Raw genomic sequence first — 27466 nt, forward strand, 5'->3', positions numbered from 1 at the left:
TGAACCTGCAAAATGTCTGTGACCCAGCTTGATGCAAATTTTCTTCCTAACAGGCAGTGGTTGGTTCTATCCAGCTTTTTGGTCCTTGGTGAATTTGGGGTTGTACATAATTGTTGACTTTTAATTTAAGTCATAAATCCAGAATAAAAGTGGTAATAGCCTCTGCTATGACAAAGGAAAACCATCAGATAGCAATCAAAACCATGGGCACTGGGCTGGGGTTGTGGCTCAGTGGTAAAGCGCTTGCCTAGCATGTGTGAGGCCCTGGGTTCAATTCTCAGCACCACATATAAATAAATATAAAAGTCCATCAACAATTCATAAAATACTAAACAAAAAACCAAAAAACCAAACCACGTGCACCAATGCTCAGTTTGGAAGTAGACCTTGCCATAAACAGAGAAGAAAGAAGAGCCATCTGTAGCTTGAGGTGAAGGGTCCTCTGCGGCCAGACTGCCAGCTCTATTACGTCTAGGTGCATGATGAGGATCAAAACGTGTGTGTGCTTTGATTTGCTCATCTGCAAATTGGGGATACAGGCAGAAATCGGCTCAAAAGGTTGGAAATATACAAAGGGCTAATCTATGTAAAATGTGCTTGGTGTGCAGCAACACTGTACGTTTTAGTTTATTATTCTCCTAAGTAAAGCCAGGGAGAAAGGCAACAATATTTACTGAACATCAAATATACTTAAAAACAAACTGCTTTTCCAATTTAGAAATAAAGCGAGGGTGTGTCCTTGCTGGGGCCAGCTGGGCTGCCACCACTTCCCCACACGGGCCTCCTGGCTCAGTTCCACCAGAACCAGCTTGTGTGTCAGCTGCTGAAAGAAGCTTAACATGCAGATGCAGGAGGCCTGGTTGGAAGAAACGATTGCCCCTCTGCCTGGCAAAACCCAGCTGTGGTCAATCATATTTCCTGTTTTCTGTACTGACTAAAGAGGAGGGTTTGAGAGAGAGAAAGAGACCAGTGGGCTTTTGAGGTGCAGTTTTGATTTGTAGGAAGAAGTTCCATTGTATATTCAGTGCTGCTGAGCAGGCACTGACCCCAATCAATGCACCATGAAAGTTAAGAATTAAAAAAACAGTGTTTCCAGATGAATAGCCTGCATATACAAAGAACTCCTGTAACTCAATAACACAAAACCCCAAAGAACCCAATTTTAAAAATGGTTGGCTGGGCATGGTGGTGCACACTTGTAATTCCAGTGATGCAAGAGGATCACAAGCTCAAGGACAGCTCAGGCAACTTAGCGGGGCCCTGTCTCAAATCAAAAATAAAAAAGGCGAGGGATGTAGCTCAGTGTTAGAGCAGGCAAAGGATTTGAATAAAAATTTGTCCAAAGAGGAGACACAAATGGCCATCAAACAATGATGTTCAACATCAATGATCATAAGGGAAATGCAAATCAAAACAAGATACCATTTCATATTCATTAGGATAATAAGAAAACAAACAAAATAACCACATAAACATAAAACAGGGGTTAGGGAGGATTTAGGAAAACAGAACTTTTATGCATTGCTGTGAGACTCCACTTGAAGGAGGTATTTACTCACGGTCACAGAAACAGAGATGCAGGAGTTATTCAGTAGATGAAAAGCTTCTTCTTTGCAAGATGAAAAGTTTTGTGAATGGATGAGAAGACAGCAAGAATGTGTGTGTATTTGTTGCTGAAATGCATGCTGAAAAATGGTTAAGATGGCAACTGTATGTGTATTTCACCATAATCAAACAAGTCCCAGCGTTTATTTTTGACCCAGTGGCAAGAGGAACTTTCAAAATTTCAAGCATCTGTTTAAAAGGCTTACTTAATGAACATCTATTGGTTTATAAGCCATTTGTTCAGGTGCTAAGGGAGGGAAAAGGAAGGTAATGCCTATTCCCAAGAACCTCAGACTGTAGTTAGGGAAGAGAGTTAAGAAAACCATCAGATAGCAATCAAAACCATGTGCACTGGGCTGGGGTTGTAGCTCAGTGGTAGAGGGCTTGCCTAGCATGTGTGAGGAGGCCCTGGGTTCAATTCTCAGCACCACATATAAATAAATATATGTTCAATTCTCAGCACCACATATAAATAAATATTTAAGACAAGATTAGACAAGGCTTTTAATAACTAAAGAAGGCAGAATGATCCAGGAACCTTGCTAGAGTTTGAATATTTGTTCTCCGGAATTCATGTGTTGGAAACTTAATTCCCAAGGACTAAGTGTTTAGCTTAGTTTTAGAGTGCCTGCCTGGCATGCATGAGGCCCTGAGTTCAATCCTCAGGACTCCCCCTCCCCCTAAAAAAAGGAAATTTAATTCCCAAAGTCCTATGTTATTGATAATTAGAGGAAACCTTTAGGAGGGGATTGGGTCATAAGGCCCCTGCCCTGAGGAATGGGTTCACCCATTCATACACAATGGGCAATAGGGAAGTGGGTTAGTTACCACAAGAGTCTGACATAAGTCAGCTTGGTTAGCTTTTGTGGACTCTTTTGCCACCATATCCAGTACCACTTTGGGACTCGAGAGTCCCACAGGAAGATGACCCTCACCAGATGCCAGTATCATGCTTTTAGACTTACCAGCCTCCAGAATGATGAGCTAAATAATGTTTAATCTTTACAAATCACCCAGTCTCTGGTATTTTTTTAAAGCAACAGAAAAATGGGCTAAGACAAGCCTTATCAGTAACATGTGCGTAGGGCTTGGGCTTCAGAGGAAGGAAAACAAACAAAACACACTAAACATAAAAACTTAAGTGACAAAGGAAGATTGATTTAAAACAACAAGCTTGGGGAAAAAATTAGGAGTTAATTAATATCCATGGAAAAGGAAATTTTTAAAATGGTAACAGGGAGTAAGACAGGGATAGAGGAAAAAAGGAAAAGTTAGCTGCTATATCTGAGATATCTTCTGAAATAGTTCTATAGTAAGAGAATTATTAAAAGATAACAGAATTAACCACCCTCCACCCTCATGACTAATCACTGCCAATGTCTCTTGAAATGTAGCATTCAACCAAGAAGTTCCATTCAGGAATGTCCATGTTATCCACAGCATGATTTTCTTCTCCACAACACATTAGGACTGTTGTCAGAGACAACCTGGTAGTAGGCTCAGGTCAGAGTGTGGAAGTGCCCGAGAATGACTGAGTTAGAGGAAGACACCTGGGCAGGGCAGGAAACTCATGGGAGGGATGTGAAGCTCAGGGCCATTCTTCCTCTTTGCTTGTACACATCACAGGCCGTCCCATGTGTTAAACCTGACATCAAGAGAGATCCTTCACTCACTTGAAATGCAGAAATATTTATTTTGGTTTCCTTCATTGTTTTTTGGAAATTCTGTTTTTGGTTTATAAAACATAGAAATAGCCAACACGTAAAGCAAACATTCAAAACTCCAGTGTGACAAATTATTGATTTTTTTTTTTGTGCAATTAAGAACACACATATGAAGTTAGGCTACCAAATAGTGTTATTACAATGACAATTCTTTAGTGCAAACCCTGTTGTGCTTGTATAATACATGTACTCTCACATATCCAACAACAGTGGCTTTAAATGTATAAACGACGGCTCGATTCGGTCAAATGTGGCAAAGACGGTCAATAAAGCGAAATGCTGTTAATTTCCCAAATTAACTTTAAAAAAAAAAAATCCTCGAGAAGTTAAAACCAGGAAGTGATCTTTTTTTTTCCCCCCCATATTTCTACATCCCAGAATTTTGGCTTGTCAAATCCATTTCCTAGAGGTCAGGTAGTATTACCATATAAGAACATTCGCTTATTACGGTCCGTTTCAGTAAGTACCCAAGCGTATATACTCCCTTAATATTTTTGCAGACACGTTTTGCCTGAGAGTTCATTTTGGGGGCAGGGGAAGTGACTGAATCACTACATCAACATTTGATAGGAAAACCACATTAAAAACCCTTGGCCATTACAAACAGTGAGTAGTTCAGTAAGGATCAAGTAGAGAGTTATTCAGGCATCACAGTTGAGTGTGGTAGATCCAGGTGATTCTTTCTTGAAATGCTGTCTTCACTGTAGAGTCTAAGGCAGATTTTTTTTTTTTTTCTTTAATAACCCCTGGGAAGGATGGAGGGAGGGAACCAGATCTGGAGTAGTCCAGAAGAATCCTGCTGTGCGAGTGAGAAGCCATTTTGCTCTGACAAGCCACCCTTCTTCCAAGACTCAGCACCCACAATGTTCTGAGCTGGATCTGTCCTTTGGTTTACTGAGAAATTTATGTCCCAGCAGGATCAACAGGGGAACTGTTGTGAACCCTTAGAAATCGGAAGGGTTGTGAGAGATGGGTAAGGGAAGGTGGCAGGGATTAAAAAAAAAAAAAAAAGAAAAGAAAAAGAAAAAGAAATGAAGACGAAATCTCTGGTCCACTTGTGACCTTCTCCAGCCAGGACAGTTGCTCTAGTTCTTAAGGGGACAACTTCCCCCCAGTGCACTGCACTAGCCAGAGCAGCAGACAGCCGCAGGATTTTGCAGCAAGTAGCAGACATCTCAGAAAACAGCACAGTCCTAACCCCTTGGTTAGAAAAACAGGGAGACAAGAAGTTTTAACACCCACCTTATTATTAACTGAGGAAGTCTTAAATAACTTAGCACTTTTATAAATTTCCCCTTTACAATTTTTAAGGCTCATTTTGGAAATTGTGTTTCACCATGAACATGGTCTGCGACGCCAGGTGACTGTAAGGCAGTGTTCCATTTCCTCTAATATTCCTATGACAAGACCCCGCGCGGACAAGTCAAACATGGGCATTTCCTTCCCTAAGCTCGCTGCAGTCAAATACCAACGTGAAGGCCATCAGAGAAGAAGGGACTGTGGCGGTGCGCCGTTTCTTCCGAGCTCTCTGCCTCCCGTTAAACCTTGATGGTGGCGTACAGTTCATCTATCTGTGACCTGAAATAGTTCCGGAGCTCTGGCCTTTTCGCCTTCATCGTTGGGGTCAGAAGGCCATTGTTGACAGAAAATAATTCAGGGTGCAGAGTAATGCCCTTGACCTGCAAATAAGCAAGGTTGTTAAAGGAGGGAGGAGCACAAGATGCGCACACACCTGCACAGTCTCCGCAGCAGGCAAGCCCTTGGAGGGGATGAGGACCCCTGCAGGCTCCCTGTCCATGGTGTCGCCTTAGGACAGAACTCAGGATTGTGTCAGGACCCTAAGAAAACAGGATGCTCACCCTGGGGTAAAAAACCCTCCCGTCAAGCTGCTCCTCATGTATTTCTTTGGGTCACCCTATCCTCTTCTCTAATCCACTGGCAAACAATCTTCACATCAATGAAAGTCATACCTGTTCAAATGGTTTTAGACCGGAATCTTTCCCAAGTCTCACCATGTCGTCTAGGATAGCTTTTTTGACGTCCTAATGACATAAGAAAAATGAAATCATTCCTCTGTTGGAGGTCTGTGCAGAGCCGCAGGCACATTTAATACAGAGTGGAGACACCGAAGGTAGCCTGGATGCTTCAGAGCCTTACCTTATTTCTGCACAGTTCCTCAAAGGTGCCGTCAAAGCCTTTCTTTCGGGCCCAGGAACACAGTATCTCAACATCTGGTACCACAATTGCTATGAGAAAGGCCTTGAACACAGACAAGTGAGTTATTACAGGGCTTGATCCAAGGGCTCCAAAGTAGTAGTTCTTTATTTTGCCACATCATGGAACCCTAGGAAAGTCTGACAAAAACTATGGGCCCTCTCTTGAACAGAGTGTACCCCATCACCCAGCCCCTGAAATACAGATAGTATCGAGAATTCTGCAACGAATGTTTCACGAGAAGCACTAGAAATCAAAGTCTAACTAAACCCCATTTTTTAAAATTTACTTTCATGTATTCTGTTCAAAGAAAAAGTATTTTATACAAATAAAACAGTCAAATGGGCAAACAAGGTGACAGATATATTGGATGACTGCCTTTAAAAGAGTGGAAAAAAAATTTATAGTCACTTTTTAAAATAAAACTTTCTAATACCAGTCTTTACAACTTTGCAAAAATAAAATTGAACAAAAATCAAAAGCATGGTAAGATTCTAAAGCAAATTAAGGAAAAGTAGATGCAATCTTAAAAAAAAAGGTCATTCTCTTAAAAGAAAGAACATATTCTTCTAAAATGATTTTTCTTCTTTTTCTTTCTTTTTTTGTTTTATTTATTTATTTATTTATTTATTTATTTATTTATTTTGGAACCAGGGATGGAACCCAGGAGTGCTCAACCACTGAGCCACACCCCCAGCCCTTTTTTATATTTTATTTTAAGACAAGGTATCACTGAGTTGCTTAGGGTAAAAAAAAATTTAATTTCAAAATTTGTTCAAAGATTAACTTTTGGGAAACAAGATATCCTTTTTTTTTTTTTTTGCCACCATCTGTCCAAGATTTTGTCAAATTTACATCCCACTGAAATGTTGATTTTGCCTGGCTCATAGCTACCATTTGCTCAAAAATTATTTAGAAGGCATATAATAAATAAGATATATTTAATAGATTTGAAAATTTAAACTTTATTGTATTATCATTATTTTTTTTCATAATTAAATGAGGAATTTATCCACCCCAAGCATCCTGAATACTACCATTGGTATTCAGACCACTGAAGTTAAAAAATAAAATAGAGAAATTAAAGAGAAAAGCCAGGCCTGTAATCCCAGCTACTAGGAGGCCAGGGGAGGAGGATCATAAGTTCTAGGCCAGCCTGGATCTGTCTCAAAACAAACTATAAAAAAGAGGGTGCTTAGGATGTAGTACACTGGATATAGCATGTGTGAAGCCCTGGATTCAATCCCCAGTACCTCCAAACAAAAATAAAAACAAAACAATAACAACAAAAACAAATAAGACCCCAAGAAATTAAAGAGAAAGGAGGAAAAAAAAAAACAAACCTTTTCCGGGCAGGAAATGCCAAGCAACAAAAAAAGTCAATATATTGAGTTAATGATATTCTAGCACGTCAGATACAAAAGTCAATGCACGCTTATCTCTGTTAATCACATTTAAAGCACCTGCAGTCCAAAGCACTAGCAATGCCTAGCAACAGAGTTCTCAACCTAGAAAGTACCTACCTGCAAGCTTTCTCCATGGACAAACACCTGAGCAACAGGTTCACTTCGCAGGTAAACATTTTCAATCTTCTCAGGTGCTATGTATTCTCCTTGTGCCAGTTTAAATATGTGTTTTTTCCTGTCAATAATCTTCAGTGTGCCATTCTGTTTACCAGAGAGGAAGGGGCTATGAGTGGGTCCCTGACCTGGTTTGCACCCATCAATCACAACACAATGCAAGGCATTTCATGTGCACTATCCTTTCACCCTAAAATCATCTCAGAGAGGCCAGTCATCATCCCATTTTACAGAGAGGGGAGACTAAGGTTTAGAGAGTTTTATCAACTTGCCATTTGGCCAGGTACAGATATAGAAAAGGGACTCCAGAGACCATGCTCACACTGTTTCTCCACCCGGCACAGTGAATTGTCAGCCCACTAGGAGTGCTTCAATTGCTCCCTTTATTTCAGCACGTTCATCTGGCCTCCTACCTGAATTAGGCACTTATATTTCTTTTTTTTTTTTTAAAAATTTGTTCTTTTTACTTATGCAATGACAGTAGAATGTATTTTGACATATAATACACAGAGTATAACATCTATTCTTGTGGGTTGACATGATGTGAGTTACACTCATGGTATTCATACACGAACATAGGAAAGTTATGTCCAATTCATTCTACTGTCTGTTCCCTTCCCATCCCCCAATCCTCCCTGTCCAATCCAGTGAATCCCCACCACCTACTGTTGAGTAACTACACATCAGAGAGAACATTAGGCCTTAGGTTTTTAGGGATTGGCTTATTTCACTTAGTATGATAGTTTCCAGTTTCATTCATTTACAGGCAAATGCCGTAATTTCATTTTTCTTTATGGCTGAGTAATATTCCATTGTGTACACGTACCACAAGCACATACATTTTTGACTGGCCATGAGTCAAGTTCTTCTTTTGGTGCTTGGGGATTTGAACCCAGGGCCTCATGCATGCCAGGCGCTTTACCACTGAGCCACATCCCTAGCCCACAAGTCAAGTTCTGTGAGAGCAAGGCACAGACTTATCTTTCCACCATGCTCTGCACAAAGTAAGGGCTCAAGAAATGTTTACTACACTAAGGCAGAATTCCAGATCCTTCATCATCCCTGGGGGAGACCGGGTTACTCCTGGCTCTTTGGGAAGTGTCAGTTGACTACCTGCCACAAAGTAACTGTGGGAATTTCCACTATCAAGGCGCAGCACTTATAGTTTAAAATGCCATTCTTGTTGGATTTCAAGTGGGAAGCAGCCACCAGAATTTAATGTTAAGCCTCCAAACAAAACACATTTGCTAGCGTTAAAGTCAAATTCCTAAACAATTATGGTCAGAGTATGAGCCTGTCTACAACGTACCATTCACCGAGTGAAAAGGGAAACAGAGTATGGAGGGTGCCACTGCTTCATGGCAGCTGTGCAGCTGGTGGGTATTCTCTCCCCCGCAGGGAACAAAACTGTGTGTGAGAAGAAGAGCTGACAACTTACTGGCAGCCACTTTCCAATGTCTCCTGTGTGCAGCCAGCCATCCTTATCCAAAGCTTCGGCCGTTTTTGCTGGGTCCTTCAAGTAGCCCTTAAATACATTTGGCCCTTTCACACACACCTTAAAAAAAAAAAAAAAAGAATCTGTTAATAGCATGTATTGGGGCTTCTCCCAACTACAGGGGTATGGGTGTGTCCCCACTTTTAACTAGGAAGCCCTGAATTTCAGGATCCAGAGGGAGTTACCAGAAACCATCAAGATCCTGGAGGCACCTCCAAGGTCCCTGCGTCCCTTTGTTACCTCCGCTGCCATCAAATTACAGGGCGAATGCTTGCTGCTCTAGGTTCCAACACAAAGCTGCTGGAAGCCCCCTAGAGGATGTAATCACCCAGTACAGTGGCTCCCTAATAGGTATCCAGGGCAATCAGCAAACAGAAGATGTGCTGCCCTGAGGACTTGGGCCACTGGAGCTTCTGCATCGCTCTGGAGCCCAAATCCCTGCGTGTCTGGCAGGAGGCAGGCATTAGCATCTGTCTTCTGACCCCTTGGGAGTGAAACACAAATGTACCTTCAATAAGAACCCTGTTGGACTCTAAAGATCACCAGTACAGTTGAGCTCCACAGCTTTATTGAGCCGTGTTGGGAACAGGCGCTGCCCTCAGAGTGGCCAGCTATTATGGGAGATGGCCATGCGGGTCAGTGACCAACGGGGTTTCACTCACCTCGCCCTCGCCCTTGGCAGCCAAGTAGTTCATTTCTTCCACATCAACAAGTTTTATAAAATTGCAAGGCATGGGGGCACCGACATGACCTGTGCATGAATTAAATAAGAGAACGATCATTCCCGAGGCTACGGCTAATATCCTCAGGACAAAGCATTTTTATAACCAACAAGCCTCAGTCATCATAAAGCTGCTATGAACTTCTGTTTTCTGCAATTACAGCCATTCTCTCCCTGGTAAAATAATTTAAGAAGGTTTCTTCCTAGAAGACAGATGAAAATATTCAAAAATTTCCTCTGGACCTTACCCAAATTTGAGGCTCTGAGTTATTTTTCAAAGTATAAATAATTTAGTGACTGATTTAGTTAGCACAAATACCTGGAAACATGCTATCTAAAACTTTTTTTTTTTTTTAACCTGGTTTCTATGATCTGACTGACCACACTCATTATTCGCCCAGCCCTCAAACTTCATGTCCCTGTTCTGAGAGAATATACACAGCTCTGGCAAACCTTGATTATTCTGTCATGCACCATCTGATTCTGACCAATACTGTCTTTATCTCCTTAAGTACGGACAAACATTTTCTACACTTTTAAGTTTATTCAGACAGGACAGTGCTTATTTCCACTGTCAATTTACCTCTCTTGTCAAAGGGTGTCAGGATTGGGTTGTCTTTTCCAAAAACAAAAATGACAGATATCAGATGCATTTAAAGAGCATTGCAAACAATGCCCATGTCTTAACAATTTTAACAACTAGAGATCACTATGCCAAATTCTTTGGCTGTTAAGGAACCTGAGGTTAAAAATGAGACAAACACCATACAGAAGATTCATAGACTATCAGCATTCATTCCAGTAGAAGTATGTTATTATTTAGTGCTAGAATCTGTGTTACCAGGTAGTGCTGATATGTAGAAAACACCAAATAAATCAGGGAAGTTTATTAATTGTAGTGTAGAATAAACTACCAACATGGCATAGAGGAAAGCACAAAATATGTGTAGTCAGACTCAGGCTGGAATCCTGGTTCCAAGAGATAATGCTGTGTAAATTGTTCTCCATTATTTACATGCTATTTAAGCAACAATCGACAATTTCCTCTCACAGGCGATGGTACCAACCTCACAGGGATGTTATTGGGATTACCCTCATATAATGTCCATCTTAAGCATCCATCAAGAAAGCTTATCCATGTCAGGTGCTCAGTCAATTATTTGTGTATTTGTCCTCCCCTTTTTCCCTTTTGAGAAAAAGAACTTGGTTTATTCCTATCTAGGGTCCAAATACATACACAGAACATGGTGTAAATACGTGTGGATTAAAATTACCAGCAAATGATGAGACCCTAATCTGCTACCTGCAAGCCCTATGGGGCCAGACATCCTTTCTCAGATGTAGCCTGTAGGATCCAGACAGAGACTTACTGCCACCTGGCATTACAGTCAGATTCCCAAAATGCTACCACACTTGGCCACAGGAGCAGAAGGGCATTTCCACACGGCCGCCTGAATTATAAGACTGTCTGCCTCAAGGCTGAATGACCTGAGGCTCAACACTTGTTTAAGTTGGTTAATGAACTGATCAATGATTAACCCAATTCCAACATTTCAATAACCCCATTTGAATAAGATTCTGAAAATGGCCCTCCGTCAGTCCTACCTGCTGTCCAGTCTCCAGGCACACTGAGAGAGCAGCCGGCCGTGCACTCAGTCTGTCCATAGCCTTCGTAGAACTGGGTCACCAAGAGAGCAGACATTATTAAGGGGGGGACAGTAAGCCTTTGCAGGAAGTGCACAAGTAATCCAGTTCCACTAGTTCCTGAGTAATGGCTGATTGTGAAGTGAACTTCACCCAGGAGCACAACGTGCCCCCAAACATCTCCCCCTCCCCTGCATGCCAAACACCAGCCGTCCTCTGTCGACCATGAGGACAAGCAAAGGAGACCTCCTTGTGACTGGTCACTCCTCACCTGGGAGCACTCTCACTTCGTCACTTCATACGTGTGACCTGCACATGTCCTATCGTTAACTACATTCCCCTGCCTTCCCCCTTTAAAACAGGTTCTCTGCATGGTTTGCAGGCAGGTTTCTCTCTTAAGGTGTGTTCCTATATCTGAAGGTATGTCTGAGTCCTATTCTAGAAAAAATTACACAGCCCATCCATATTCCCTGCCTAGGGTAATATATACATATATATATGTATATGCATATGTATGTATGTATGTTTGTGTATATATGTATGTTTGTTATGTATATGTATACACATACAACCACGTATACACAACTACAACATACTCTTATTTCTCCAAACAATCTAGTAATAATGTATCTTCCAAACAAATTTAATATACAGACGCAAAGTGGAGGGCGGGGAGGACAGGGAAGACACTGGTCAAAGGACAGAAACTTTCAGTTAAGAGGAGAAAGTTCATGTGACCTACTGCCAGCAAAGTGATACTAGTTAATAACAATATGTTGTGTACTCCAGAATCGCTAAGAAAGTGGATTCTAAGTGTTCTCACCACACATAAAAGGGTATAGTAGGTGACATGTATGTTAATTTGCTAGATGTAGCCATTACACAATGTAGTCATATATCAAAACATGTCTTATAGCATAAAAATATAATTTTTTGTCCATTTTTAAAAATTGACCACACACAAAGAGAAACAAATTGACTTTTGGTAAGGAAGAGGACTTGGTGCTATATAAAGACTGGGATGATCCAGCGGCATGAAGGGCCTCACCTGGCAGCCGAGGGCTGCTCTCAGAAACGTCAGCACGGTGGCGGACACGGGTGCAGCTCCTGTGACCATCAACCGGACTTTCCCGCCCAGGCTCGACTTGCAAAGTGGAGAGAGAAGAAGGAGGTGAGGGTTACATATTTGGAAGTCAGTGGGCTCCTCCATCAGAGATACCGGCCTGGGACCCTGTGCCCTAACCTACCAGTTCCTCTGCAGGTGGCACTGGATGGGACTCCCCCTGGGAACACAGAACCCACAGGTGTTCACACAGGAATCCTGTTGGTTTCTGCCCAGAATTAACCCATTCATTCCCAACAAGTGTGAAACTAAGCCACTCCTTGCAGGTACTTTAAGGAATTAAAACAAGATGGTGGCAGATTTTTGGAAACTACCAGTCTGGACACTACTGAGGGACATAATGTCATTGCACATTCTTCATCACTCAAGCTTAAAAATAATTACCTCAAGAATGGCATACTTGGTCAAATAAAAATGGAGACTCAAAAAGAATCTTTTTTCACTAGTTAACTACAATATTGTATAGATGCACCCTGGACACTGAGATGGTTTACTTCATGACTTTGCCCTTAATCTTTAGACATGTATCAGAATTAATAAAACCAACTGGGCGTGGTGGAGCACACCTGTAATCCCAGGAGCTGGGAAGGCTGAGATAGGAGACTTGCAAGTTCAAAGCCAGCCTCAGCAAAAGCGAGGTATTTAGCAACCCAGTGAGACCTTGTCTCTAAATAAAATACAAAATAGGGCAGGGGATGTGGCTCAGTGGTTGAATGCCCCCGAGTTCAATCCCTGGTACCAAAAAAAAAAAAAAAAAGAATTAATAAAACCATACCATTCTCTTCCTTGCCTTCATATCTTTTAAGAAAATAGCCCTCATAGAAATTTTGAAACCCAAATGAGTTTACATGAGAAACCACAGCCAAGTCTGTTTGTTACCTGTATTTTGTGGAAGATGAGTTTATCCCACAGGCTGTTGTTTCTAATGATGCCGCTGCGAAGTTCTGCTTCTTTTCTCTTGGAGGCAAAGTCCAACAGCCATCGCTTCAGTGTGGTGTTTGCTTGTGCAAAAATCTAATGAAGCAAGAAATAAGAAGGTTTTCATAACTATGGGATGATGTGAATAAAAAAAGTCATAATAACAAGTGCTGGTGAGGATGTGGGGAAACTGGAACCCTTGCACTCCTGGTTGGGATAGAAACAATGCAGCTGCTTTGGAAAACCATCTGGCAGAGCTGGGGATGTAGCTCAGTGGTACAGCACTTGCCTAGTATGCATGAGGCCCTGGGTTCAATCCCCACTAATGTAACAAAGAACGGAGGAAAGAGGGAAGAAAACCATCCACCAGTTCCTCCGACAGTTGAACAGAGTTATCCTATGACCCAGCAACTATGCTTCTAGGTGTACAGACCCAGGAGAAATGAAAACACACCTACACAGAAATGCGCACACCAATGTTCACAGCAGCATTATTCATAACAGCCCAAAACTGGAAATGACTCAAGAGACCACTGATGAAGGAACAGCTAAATAAAATGTTTATATCCGTACAATAAAATATTACTTGGCCACTAAAAGGAATGATGTATGAATATGTACCACTTCAATGAACGAAGCCATTCACAAAAGAATACATACTGCATGACTCTAAATTCATTTGAAAGTCCAGAACTGAGAAAGCTATAGATTTAGAAGGCAGATTAGTGGTTGCTTAGGGGTTGATGGGGGTAAGAGGTGGCAGATGACAACTAAAGAGTAAAGAGTTTCTTTTCAAGGTGATGTAAGTGTTCTAAATTGGCTGGTTGTAGAACTTTTGTGGAAGTCTTTATGTCTCAATAAAGCTGTTTAAAATTTTTTTTACAAGAATAATTTAGAAAAAGAGAAGATCCTTAGAGATAGGAAAAGCCCTGCCTCATAAATACTATTAAAGCTGCCCAGTTACAACTTACTCTGGCAGCCGCTGCTGTTGCCCAGCAGTGCGGCTGCCACAGAGGGCTGGCACCCCCCTGCCCCTACCTCAGTTCTATCACTTTTCCCAGTGGAACTACGTAAGTCATACTTTATTCGTGCACGGGGGGTTAAGCTTTCATAGTTGTTATTTTTGTGTGATCCAGTTAGCAATTTTGTAAGGCAGACAAAAGGGAAAAGAGGGAATGGTCTATTTCATGCATGAGATGCTCAGAGGCATGACTGTAAAAAATCAAAGGGCCTCCCACCACCCGCCTGCATCCTTCTCGAAACCGCTTGTGTGTTCTCTCCTACTCCTACTATCAGCTCCACGAGGTGAACGGACTCTAATATTACAGAGGAATAAACAGAAGTTGCGTGACAGTAAAAGGACTGTCCACTGTCACAGAGACAGTAGGGAGCTGAGGCCAACTTCGGCCCCAGCCTCTGACTCCGAGCCCAGCCTCCCAGCCTTCATACTTGCTGCTGGGAACTTACTCGGTCAAACATCCGGTTCAGCAGTCTCGGAACCACGGGAAAGATAGTGGGCTGAAGCACCTTGAGGTCGTCCATAAGTAGCCTGATGTCTCCTTGGAAAAATCCTATTTTAGCTCCATGGCACAGCATTACACACTGTGGAGTGAACAGAAACAACGCGGGCTTTACGGCTGCAGCAGGAGCCACACAGTGCACAGAAGGCAACGCACGAAAACACACGTGTTAGTGTTTCAAGTCAGTTTCCAGAAATCTTAAAAGCTTCTAAATATAGGCAGCTTCTTAAAAAGTGCTTTCACATTTACTGTTAATTGTACAAACACCACCAAAGTACGGTATATTTCTCTTGATCGTCCCAAAGATACAGGAATGAGTAGGAAACTAGGATCTGTTGTTTTAAGTGATGAGCACAGAGATTCTATCCTGGCTTAAGGATCAATAGCTGTTGAATGAACTACATGATATTACATACTCCAAATATTTTTAGACTTCCAGAAATTTCAGGGCTTTTTATTCTCAAAAAACTTCACCCATCTCCAGTTCAGGCTGACTAAAATCTCATTTTCTTTTATTTGAATATAATCCAAAATTTCTACAAACACACTGCATATGAGGTTGACACGCCAGGATATCTAATCTGATGCCAGAGTGGCTTGTCATTCTGCTACAGTGTACGGCATGATTTTTTTCCCTCTGCCTCATTCAAACTGCACTGGAAGCCAGAGAGTCTGCCTATTTTAAGTTTAAAAAAGAAAAAGAGATTCAAAAGATGGTGCAATGGAAGTGCCATCACTCTCTGGCTTAAACCACTGGACAGGTGCATCACAGTTCACTGACAAAAAATTAAAAGCTCAGGCCTGCCTCCTAAGCACAGCCTCTGAGGCTAAATTTAGGGTCACACAATGCACTGGTAACTGATCTGAGATTACTTTATAACTCATGAGATCCCGAGGTGTGCAAGACGTGGAGTAACAAATGCATGACAGAATCTGGTGATCCTTCGTTCTTTAGGGGGTCAGTAACTCCTAGGAGCCGCAGTCAACCCAAGTGCCAACTCTCTATTAGTCAACTGTCCCCAACACCTAGCACAGTGCCTGACAAACAGCTGGTGTTCAATGAATATTCAGTTAATGAAAAATGGTACCCACTGTTTTTCTTATAAAATCCAAAATTGTCCAAGAAGGGAAAAAAAGATAGCTCTTGGTTAGTTTTAAAATTAATTGCACTGCTATATATAGGGAGTTCAGGCAAATGTTGGTTAAACATCATCCTGCTTTTCCAGTATTGCCGAGAAGTTGGTCTTAAGTCAACTTGTACATCAGAAACAGGCGCCATCAAAAATGGACTTTCAAAAACAGAAGCCTTCAGAGAGACTGTCAGATTGAATGAATAAAAATCCTCCTTTTATATTACTCTTCCTGGAATCGCGTCCATATTTAGTTTCTTTTAAAAGCTTGAGTTTCTAATTTTAAAATGAAGGATTAGGATTCAGGTATTTAGGTCAGACGCAGAAAAAGAACTTAACACCCGTTTCCAATAATTTGTGCCACTTCTAAGATGGGGCTGAGCAAAAGGCTTATCTGGAGGACGGCAACCTGCCCGTCATACTTACCTCCATGAGGCGCTCATACATGTGTGCAAGTGGTAAAAACGAAATGTGTGTGTCACTGGCACCCAAGGCAAGTACTTTCTGTAAAACACAACAACTTAGCAGAACACAAAACAAACATGCATGCAGGCTAAACAAAAACAAATGCCTACCTCTACAACTCTCTCAAACATATGGGCGAGAGGCAAAAAAGAGATCAGAGTATCATCTGTGGAAGGAGTGACTGCGTTCTGAAAGCAGAGATACCAGCAAAGCAGAGAAGCGTTAAGACTTCCATTAACCGCCCACTTCCTTTCAGAGCACACAGTACCTCAACACGGGAGGAATCATTTTTTTTTTTTTGCGTATGGCTTACAACTTCTTCTCACCAAAGAATGAAATGAAAAGCAAATCCTTCATGCAAATAGAGTATAGGTCATCTCAGTGGCTAGGTACATTTGCTTCAGGACTTTTTTTCTTGTAAGGAAAATTTTGCCCAAATTGGGATGTTTAAGGGATTGTGTGCTCTGTTTCAGAATAACAGTATCCGCTACCCAGCAAGTTCAAATGCCCCTTAAATATAAAATCCACTCCAACATAGAATAGCGCATTATGGTGCAAAGGGAAAGTGTTGGGGGCAGGGAGATAAGATGTTCAACATCCTTTTATTTATAGTACAAATGTATCTATAGTATTTTTTTGTTTTGTGGTGCTGGGGATTGAACCCAGGGCCTTGTGCATGCAAGGCAGGCACTCTACCAACTGAGTTATATCCCCAGCCCATATCTACAGTAATTTGAGTGTGATAAACATTTTCATCCCATGAAAATGTCACAATTTGTTTAAGGCACCCTCAGATCTGGTATCCGGCAATTTGATCTCCCATAACATTCTGATCATGATGGGTCTACAGACAGATTAAGTTTAGGCATCTGGTATCCCTCAGAGAGGGCCTGATTTAGGGGCAGGCATGGTGAGGGTGTACTTGGAATGTTCTCATTATGAACACAATAAATTTTTGCTAATTGCAGCTGTACCATGTCAACTGAAAAATGAGGGTGTCATTAAGGGTGTCATATACCTAGAAAGTAATGTACCCTTCCAAACAATGCCCTTTTCCTCTTCAAAGCTGAGTTATCCTCAATAAGGTGACAACTGGTGAAAACACCGGTTCTGGGCAAACACAGCAGCCCCAGAAATGTTGGATGTGGTGAGCTTAATGGTATTCAAGTGTGACCTGCATCCCAACTAGGATCTCTTACTATGAAAATGTTTCATAATGAGAATTAGACTCAGTAATATCCATACTTTTTGGTTTTTTCTGATTTAATTAAAAAATAATGTTCATTGTCACGATTAGAGGTTTTACAAAATTAAGAACATCCCTTGATAGTATAACTGATTTTGAATAAAGTTCTGTAATCAATTCCCTCAACAAACTCATGCATTTTAGAATTATGTTTGAAGGTCTATTAGGAAACTAAAATTTCACTTTTGTTAAGGTACTAAATGTTGAACCCTGCTTAGAAACTACACTAAAAAAAGGTGTTTGGGACTAAGAGAGTGATTGTGGAGTAAAATTAAGTGGCAAGCGACCTTAAAGATCAGACCTCTGTAGCCACTCCCCAAAACCAGTAAGCACAGGCACCTGCCACAAAATTTAGGGCTACAAATTCCCTCAAAGGGACTGCAAAAACAAATTGTGCAAAATGTAAAATGAGTATGGGGGAAAGGCATTATATTGTTCAATATAAGTACCTTTATAAAGACAAAATTGAAATAGATCTTTGGTTGTAGGTGCTGAATTATATCCCCCTCCCAAATTCACACACTGAAGACCTAACCTCCATGTATTTGGAGGTTGGCCCTGATAGGACCATATTTGAGGGTGGACCCTGATCTAGTAGGGATGTTGTATTATAAGAAGACACACCAGAGCTCTCTTTCTCCAAGCATGCTCAGGGGAGAGGACGGGAGAGCACCCACCAAGGCGGCAGCCATCTGCAAGCCCAAAGAGGCCCCTCATCAGAAACCAAATTCATTAGCTCCAGAACTGTTAGGGAATAAAGGTCTGCTGTTTAAGCCACCCAGTCTGCCATACTATGTTAGGACAACCCGGGTAGAACTATGTTTTGAACAACCAATTAAAAAAAAAAAAAAAAAAAAAAAGACCTGTGGATCGCAAACTTGAAGATTATAGAAAATTAATTGAAGTTTGAGGCTTTGGTCTTTCTCCTACAATGGGAATCAGGTTGACTTACAATAAATAATAAGATTTCAAAAGCCTTCAGCAGTCTTTAAGATTTCATTCCTAACCTAAAGAAATTATTTTCCCAACAGTAAAACGGTGGATCAAAGCAGAAAGAGACCCTTTCTCCTTTGTCATTTCCAAGAAATATTTACAGTACAATATCCAATAGTTTTACCTAGGTAAACGCTGTAGTAATTCCATTTGTCAATTCACCTTCATGCTCCCAAGTGAGAGCTGGGTAGGTCCACAAGGAAGACCATCTGAGAGAAGGTGGCCTTGTTCCTACTGAAGTTCAGACCTTGCCCATGTTTCAGAGAGTGTTCTACATACGTGGTGGACCCAGCCTGGGGAGGGGGTGGCCACCTTCACATTTCCACTCCCAAGGCCTAACGCCAGTGAATAAACGTGAAGGGAGATGACACCCTCCAAAATTTTACCTCCGTCACTTTCACAAAAGCTGAACAGTCGCACACGACATTCTTGTGAGTGATCATTGCTCCTTTGGGGTTGCCTGCGGAGCACACAGAAAACAGAACAAAGTCAAAGGACAGGCACTTCATCAAAGAATGGTAGAAGCCCTGTATAATTTAGGTTTCAAATTCCTCTCCTGTTAGATCCACCCATGAGAGCCAAATGTTGAGTAACATTCAATTCTTGAGTAACCTGTAATCCTTTTAACGAAACTTACTATCTTAAAGTCATCTTTAAACAATCCTCATTCATATAGACAAATTTTAGCAGATGTGTGTATCGGTAACAGAAGACAAATCAAGAATTTTATTTCCAGGAGACACCAACCAATAGTTTGCCCTAGCAAGATGGGCTACCCTAACATCACCTTCAATACATGTCTGTGTGAACACACGGCCCCAAGAACATCAAAGAGAGCAACAAGAAGACAGCACTTGAACCACCTGTCTCTCTCGCTGTCTTTCAGTCCACCTGTAATTAGCTAATAAGTCATTCAAAAAGGGGGATTGAGAGTACAGACTTCCAGATACCACGAAGAAGCAACTCCATCTTGAAATTTACCTGTAGTTCCACTTGTGAAACAAATTACTGCAAGATCTTCAGGTGCTGGAGGCTGAAGATTAAAAAAAAAACATGGTATAAATCAAAATGGAAAACAATCAGACATAAATTATCACCCAAACTTTCTAATAATCTCCATATGACTAGACATGAGGGTTGTGACATGGTCTAAAACAGTGAACGTACCTTGGGTTTCCTTTTGTTGGCTCTTCCGAGGTCCTTGATTACAAGAGAGAAGAAAAAAAAATCTTAAGTGGAATTGTTGTTCAACTATAAAGAGTAAGGTCACATGAAGTAATTTGAAGCTGTCTTTCCTGAGAAGTGCAGTGCACTCCTAGCTAGTTCAAAGACATCATAATTGCATTAAATAAACTATAGTACTTTTAATTAATTAGAACCAAAATATTTACGATTCTAAGAATCCATTTTCTAGTTATCTCCTTTCTTCTATAAAACTACCTAAGAGGGGACCAGGGTTATGGCTCAGTGGTAGAGTGCTTGCCTAGCATGTGTCAGGCACTGGGTTCAATCCTTGGCACCACATAAAAATAAACAACAACAACAAACTACTTAAGAGGTAATAGGACAGGCCTTTGAAAGATTTTAGAATTTATTCAAGAGACAGCAATCAGAGTCTTTTTTAAATGATATTTTGGTGCTCACTCATATTTCCTATTACGGCCTTTAAGAAGGCCTGCTCCCGGCAATAACCAAAGAACGGCAGATCTTCTGCACCCTCCCTGATTCAGAGTGCAGCACCACCTGACCACCTGGCTCTGTGGAACTGACATCTTCAGCCGGGGAGAGAAACCAACCTCTGTCAGATTTAGCTGCTAGCCTTTTTAGTAAGGTCCAAATACCTGCACTCCCCTCACAGAGAGGGGAGAGGACTTAGGAGCCTCCCATTATAAATCAGACCACAATAGAAACCACTTCCTCAAATGACACAAAGGTCCCTACAGAAAGGTTCCTCAGAAAGGAATGCAGCAGTTGCCAATGCAGGCTTCCAGTGACTATCGCTGATGTGGCTCAGTCTGCTACATTAAGGCACTTTCATATCCATTAATTTCCCAAAATGAACTATTTATAATCTTTTCCTATTAAAACTGAACAGCTTGAGTGAGCACATGGAGTAAGCAGTCTATTATAAAATGGAAATTAGACGGGTGTGCTCAGGCTCAGCGGGCTTCACCAGGCACAGGATTTTAAATCTTAATCACATTTTAAATTATATACATGAAAGACGACAATTAAAAACAGATATGTTGATATCCAATTAGTAGTAAGGTAGGAGTTCAAGCAATGATAATTCTGTAAATCTTTCTTCAAAATAAATCTTTATGAGCTCTAAATTTCTACTCATCTATCCAAAATTCTTACATAACTTCTGGAGATCTTGAATTCTTTAAAAATTGACATCAAGTGAAATAAAGCAATCGTTAAAAAGCAACTTGGCTTTTTTATTTTTGAGGGATAAATCTTGGATAAATTAGAGCATCATTTTCCATGGACATTTCATAGCCTTAATTCTGCCTTGTCATCATTTAAAAGAAATATAGCAAGGGCTGGGGTTGTGGCTCAGTGGTAGAGTACTTGCCTAGCATGTATGAGGCACTGGGTTCGATCCTCAGCAACACATAAAAATAAATGAATAAAATTAAGGCATTATGTCCAAAAATAAAAGAAATAAAAAAGAATTAAAAACAAGCCATAAATAAACCTGAGTTCCAGTTAATAATAAACACTCTTTAAGTATTTAGGGGAAATCGGTAACCTACTGAAAATGCATAAAAAATGTATTGATGAATGTGTACAGCAAAGGGTTGATAGAATTCTATGTGATATAGCAAATTTGTTGAAATTTTAATAAATAAACTCTTGTCGATGGGACTATGGCTAGCTCTCTCCTGTATACTTCTTTCAACTATATTTTTGTAATTAAAATATTGAAAAAAATACAGACCTTCCAAATGCCAATGTTTCTATGTTTGGCCTGATAAAAATAGACTTTTACTTGATCCCATGATCAACCACAATCCTAATTTTAAATTCATGTTTTCAAACCGTCATCTTTTGCTTAAAATGTGTTTTAAATGTACAAATTGTATCAGGCAGGTAAATGTCAAACAATGTTTTTTATAAGCTAAGATTTAGTATGAACTTTATATTATGATGTAATGTCTTTTAAAATTAATTTTTATCATGCAGCAATCACAAAGACAAAACTACTTCTCTCTGTGTGTGTGTGTCTTGGGGGAGAAGATAGAAGGGAAGATGGGGGGATTATAAGTAAAAAAAAAGAAAAGTGGGGAGATGCTAGGTAAAAAGTTAGCTAAAACACCAATTAAACCACAAAGCACAGCTATGAATGCATATGGAGTCATGTTGCAGGTTGCTCAGCGTTTTAGTTTGTGTGTTTGTGTGTGTGTGTGTGTGTGTGTACACACGAGGTGGAAGGTTCTGTTAGAACAATGACATTCCCTACGACTGCAAGATTCCTAAGGAAAGGCTCTCTAGGTCCTTCCTTGTAGCCCCGAAGTCTTTGTAGAAGGGAGAGAACTATAAATAAAAATTTAAAACCCTATTTATAATAGTTTCATAAAAATACTTACAATGTCTTCAGAGAAAGAGCATGACTTACTCTATTTAGCCTACTATTTCCTATGATGTGTGAAAAGAGACATTCTCTTGCCAGCTCCCTTGAATTCTAATCCAAGTCCAATTGGAGGGATCAGTTCACATGGACCACACTCACTCTCCTAGAATGGTTACTTATAAAGTTGGGCTTACTGTGGATCCTGAGTATGAAAACAAGCCCAATCAAACATCTATGCTGGAAATTCACCAGGACTCTATAATATAGTCAACCTGGGGAAAAGAACCATGAGGCAGATTTCTGTATCTGGGTCACTTTCAGAGACAAATCAGTAAGGAAAAGACCCTGAAGCTAAAGAAGACAAACTTAAAACTTCCACAACTGTCTTGAGCTGAAATTCATAGCTCTGGCATTGACTGGCATGGCCTGCCAGTGCTCTGGAATAAATACGGGCATTGCAACTCACTGAGTGAGAACTCCTGTGAGATGTGATGTACTACTAACATGGGGCATGCCACAGAATCCTTCTTTTCAGTGATAAGATGGGAGTTTCTAGCTGGGCACAGTGGTGTACGCCTGAATTTCCAGCAGCTTGGGAGGCTGAGGCAGGAGGATTCAAGTTCAAAGCCAGTGTCAGCAACTTACTGAGGCCCTAAGCAACCTGGAGAGGCACTGTGTCTAAATTAAAAAAAAAAAAGAAAGAAAGAAAGAAAGAAAGAAAGAAAGAAAGAAAGAAAGAAAGAAAGAAAGAAAGAAAGAAAGGAAGAAAGAAAGAAAGAAAGAAAAATTAAAAAGGGCTGGGGATGTGGCTTAGGGGTTAAGCACCCCCAGATTCAATCCCAGGTACCAAAAAGAAGGAATTTCTGCCTTATGTCTTTACCAGGCTGCAAAGACAACTGGCCAGCATGGGGACTGCATGGTGGCACTGCATGTCATGCCTAACCCTTCAGAGAAGTGGGGTGGGCGAGGGACTCACCTCCATTGCCTTCATGCTGATGACTTCCACACCACACTTCTTGCCTCGTTCCACCAAATCGCTGCCAAAGGTGTCCATGAGAACTATGATTTTAAGGCCTGGTGTCAACTTATTTTCTACACCCTCCAGTAAGAGTTTGGCCTTGTCTGGCTTGTCAGCAAAAACCAGAGAGAGCTCAGCTGTAAACAAAGAGGGATGGTCAAGAATAAGCTCTAGGATACCAAAAGCTCGACTGCATGGTATCGGACACAAGGATACTGTAATGCTGCATCCTTTGAATGGAAAAGTACATATATATAAACATAAACCTCTGTCCAACCAGATTTGCAATTGCAGAGACACTGAATTTAACCAGTAACTAGGCCAGTATTCAGCCAAAGGTCACAGACTTACCTTTGTTGACTATGTACGTGATGGCTTCAGCTCCAAGGGTATCGTAAAGGGGAACAACCACCATCGAGTAAGTGAAGCATCCCTGTTCAATAATCACCCACTAAACAGCAAAGGATGGGGAGAGAAACCGAGATGTCATATGGCAATCACTCTAGGGAGGACAATACTCTGTGTATCTGCTACTCTGTGCCAGGTGCCATAAGGGATTCAAATGGAAATAAAACACTTGCTCCCTTCTTAAAAAGAAATGACAGGGCTGGAAACTGTAGCTCAGCGGTATAGCGCTTGCTTTGCACATGTGAGGTACTGAGTTCGATCCTTAGCACCACATAAAAATAAAGACATCGTGTCCATCAAAAAAAAAAAAAAAGAAATTACAATCTGTCTGAAGAATGGAGGCAAATGCAGAAAGGTCATTGACAGTACAAGACAGTGACTCATTGGAGAATGCTTATCACAGGCACTAGGAAGTTGCCGAGACCTTTACCAGGAGGAACCTGAGTCTGCCCTTTGCAAAAGATGCAAAGTTTGGAGACGGGTTGGGAGAAGGACAAAGGATGACAAAGGCTTTCAATAGATGATCAAAAGCACTGGCTGGTCAGTCTGCGCTCTGGCGGAGTCCAGCTCTAGTCCATAGGCCCTGCAGAGCCACGAAGGGTTCTTGGCCAAACAGTGGTTGTGGAGGTTAAGGAGGTTCTGCCTGGCAGCAGTGCTTGGGAACAGGGGAAGGAGGACACACATACACCTATGTGTGTTTATTTTGACAAGATTTCTCCAGAAAAGTGATGAAGGAAAGAAATGATACAGTAACTGGTCATCTTGCCACTAAACTTATCTGCCCCAGGGCAGCTGACCTACTTTCAAGACAAGTGCAACATGGTTACTCTTTCACTTATGACCCCCCCCCCGGGGGGGGCACCCCAATTCCTCTGGCTGTACTTTTCAAATGAAACTATTTGCAGGCCTTGGACACAGGACATAGATGAAGGCACAGCCGCGTGGGAAGGGAACACAAGCGCTCGCCCTCACTTGACCCGGAAGTAGGATTTTGTGGGGGTTTTGCTCTTTCCTGGAATCGATGTTAAGTTTCTAGCCTGGAGGTCAGGTCCAAGCGCCTCAGGCACATGTGCCTTACACGGCCCTCACTTCCCCGCCTCTTATCCTGTCACTCCAAACTCCACCACCGTGAAGGGCTTCATTCCCTGACACAGACATGCTACTGGATGTGAACACGCGTTGTTCCTGGAAGGCCTCTGGCCCCCTCACCACTATGTCCTTAAAGTATCTACTTGGACATCATCCCCAGGAAGCCCTTCTTGACTGACCTCCCATAATCCTGTCCTGTGGCCACAGTTACTACATTACAGCTAAAGCCTCTTCTTCTGGGTCTGTGTTCCCTTTTATGGTATTGCAGGAAAAAGATCCAAGTTGCTTTGTTGCCTTGGTGCCTCACACAGTATCTGGCATATAGTAGGTGTTCAATAAATGGTAGTTGAAGTAACTCATAAATATAGAAAGGAGTCTTCTTCTTCTTTGTAATATTTTCCTAGTTGTAGATGGTCATAATACCTTTATTAATTAATTAATTAATTAATTAATTAATTAATGTGGTGCTGAGGATCGGACCCAGTGCCTCGCATGTGCGAGGCAGGTGCTCTACTGCTGAGCCACAACCCCAGCCCAGGAGTCTACTTCTTGAAGTAAGGAATAAGTTTTGCAGTTACATATTCATGATAAAATTCCACTAACACAAAAATTTTGGATGTGTTCATTTGTAATGAAAGAAACCAAATTCCATGAGCTTCGCCACAGTTCAGTTGTGGAGAACACTGTTTTTCTTCTTGGCAGAAAATAAAACCCCCAAGAAGCCATTAATTTATAAAATAGAAAGTAGAACAGGGATTGAGCCAATATGCTTTTGGACTCAAGAAGGTATAAGAATACATTTGATTTAAGCCAGATGCTTGAATTTTTCCAAGCCAGCTGTGCCACTACTCTGTTGACTAACAATGTAAGCAACACCTATAAAAGGGCCTCTCATTTAAATTCACTTTCATACAATGGTTTCCTGAAGCACCATGCACAGGACTTGATAGCCAAATAACAGGCTGCGTGTCTACAGGAAGGCTAGCTCATAGGGAGGTACTTTCCCCCGGGCCTGTAATATTTTCAATTTTGAAATCTGACCAGAGGGAAAGTTTCAGACCTTTCAGAAAAGAAAAAAAAAAGGTGAGACGTTTCTATTAACAAAATGTATTCAAGTTTTCTCCATAATTTGCTAGTGCTATTTTTCTAATCATAGATGTAAACTTTAAAGTGAGAAGACTTTGTTAGATATTTGTTCTAAGAATTTTGTTTGGTGATCCAGTTTTGAAAAATAAAGACAAAAATGAATAATAATGGGGTAAATGGATATATATATATATATATTTTTTCTTTTAAAGGTTTAGAAAGCCCTGGTTTAGGTTTCTGTACATTTAACTTTCTAAGGCATTACACAATGTCATATTCTCAGCAGAAATCAGATCACAAAATCTGGTCTCGAGTAGAAGTAGGTGTGAATTCTGGCTCCTACCCTTGGTTTAGGACTTTCAAACCCCTGTCCAGTAAGTGGCTAACGGTTAATACCTCAGGTCTATTTTGAGCAAAGATGCCAATGAACTGGTCTGGAGAGGGCTTGAATCCCTTGTGGAGCAGCGCCGAGCCTATGCACTCTGCCATTTCTGCCACCTGAAATGAATGAGGAGGAAAAATAAATAAATCAGAAAAGAGAATCAGGTCCCCTCTCAAGGAACAAAGCTTACTAGGTGACAGACTCGTATCTCAGTCAGAAAGCAGAGCTGAGCAGAAAAGGGGAGGTAGCTCTTTGTTTTAAATTTTTGCAAAATGCAAAAACTGATCATAAGGTTCCTTCTGCAAAGCAAATTATTATCCTTTAAACTGTGGCAGGTTCACAGAGGATGAGATGTTAGCTTCTTGTCTATTTCTTTTTTCTATTTTAGTTTTTACAAAGTTGCAGAAGCAATACAGGGACATAGTTTTGTTTTTGCTTTTTTGTGCTTATAAAGAACAACAAAGTAGCCAAAACTTGTCCTTTGTTCTAAACAGAAGCAGCAAGTTTTTTGAGACTTAAAAAAAAATATAACAGCAAGCTCTTATCCCTGGACTCAGTTGTTCCATTCTTGAGAATTTATTCTTGGTAAATAATTCAATTTTAGAAGGAAGTTTTATAAAGCTTTACATACAAAGATATATATTTCAAAATATATATTATTAAAAAACTCTAGGGGGTGGGGAAACCAGTGACTGGATGGCTAAGTAAATGGTGGTAAATCCCTAAGGAAATGCAACATAGCTAGGTAAATACATGAGAAACCTATCAAACAGGGTAGTTTTAGTAACAGTGATAAACAACATAAGTACAAACTTGCATATTATTATGACAAAGAAGTAAAACTAGGTAGAGTCACAAAAATTAGCCAGTGCTATATACCCAAGCTTGTTTTCTCCCCTTTCCTACCTCCAATTAACTAAGTATTTTTTTTTAAAAATCTTAATATTTGGCATTCTTTTCTTTATTCTCAATTGATGAATTCTCAAGAGTACTTTCAAAGCACACCCATGCCCATAGGAAATGTAGCCACACCTGTCCCTGCCAGGAATCCTGTTGGATCTGACACATGGTGCCATCCCAGCCCTGCCAATGGGAATCAGACTGACACAGCTGGGGTGACAGCAGGGTAGCCATGAACAGGCTTAGTACCTTCTACTCTGTGGCCTCGTTCACAGCTCTTGGTTGCATTTAAGGGCTTGGAACCTGAGAAATGCCTGCAATTGCTGGCAGAGTTTATCCAGACAATATGCATCTATTTTTATTTCTAGAAAGATGGGTCCTTATCTTCTAAAAGATATCAGAGGGATTCTTAAACTTAAAAAGGTCAGATTAACTGAGCTAGTAAAAGGGAAAAAAAACAACCAACGAAACGATTTAAATCTACAAATTGGCTTCAGTTAAGTCCAGTTTTACGTCTTCACCAGTCTCTGACTGAAATGTTCAAATCAGAGATTAACACCTTGAGAAACCCTGGTGATTTTCAATCTGCCTTGAAAACCCAATCTGCAATGGACATTTCATCTCTCTT

General features: G+C 40.9%; 1 protein-coding gene across 4 annotated transcripts in view; it reads right to left on the minus strand.

The window, feature by feature from the left end:
• Window positions 1-3278: 3278 nt before the first annotated feature.
• The window catches only part of Acsl1 (acyl-CoA synthetase long chain family member 1), a 59467-nt gene continuing 35279 nt past the window's right edge, over window positions 3279-27466 (minus strand). For 2 of the 4 annotated variants that reach the window (XM_078031036.1, XM_078031037.1), the window contains exons 5-22: window positions 25953-26054; window positions 23325-23424; window positions 22932-23110; window positions 19546-19578; window positions 19360-19411; window positions 18765-18838; window positions 16250-16327; window positions 16101-16178; window positions 14492-14626; window positions 12986-13120; window positions 12032-12127; window positions 10945-11017; window positions 9281-9369; window positions 8562-8678; window positions 7067-7210; window positions 5487-5588; window positions 5300-5371; window positions 3279-5008 (exon numbers count right to left, since the gene is read on the minus strand). In XM_078031036.1, the coding sequence (XP_077887162.1) occupies window positions 4868-5008; window positions 5300-5371; window positions 5487-5588; window positions 7067-7210; window positions 8562-8678; window positions 9281-9369; window positions 10945-11017; window positions 12032-12127; window positions 12986-13120; window positions 14492-14626; window positions 16101-16178; window positions 16250-16327; window positions 18765-18838; window positions 19360-19411; window positions 19546-19578; window positions 22932-23110; window positions 23325-23424; window positions 25953-26054 (1800 nt within the window). In that variant the 3' untranslated portion in view covers window positions 3279-4867. The remainder of the gene's footprint in view (window positions 5009-5299; window positions 5372-5486; window positions 5589-7066; window positions 7211-8561; window positions 8679-9280; window positions 9370-10944; window positions 11018-12031; window positions 12128-12985; window positions 13121-14491; window positions 14627-16100; window positions 16179-16249; window positions 16328-18764; window positions 18839-19359; window positions 19412-19545; window positions 19579-22931; window positions 23111-23324; window positions 23425-25952; window positions 26055-27466) is intronic. The other 2 variants (XM_013360284.3, XM_078031035.1) reach the window with 2 other exon arrangements.

This window comes from Ictidomys tridecemlineatus, chromosome 14 (genome assembly GCF_052094955.1).
Source record: "Ictidomys tridecemlineatus isolate mIctTri1 chromosome 14, mIctTri1.hap1, whole genome shotgun sequence".
In the NCBI taxonomy this organism is placed as follows: Eukaryota; Metazoa; Chordata; class Mammalia; order Rodentia; family Sciuridae; genus Ictidomys; species Ictidomys tridecemlineatus.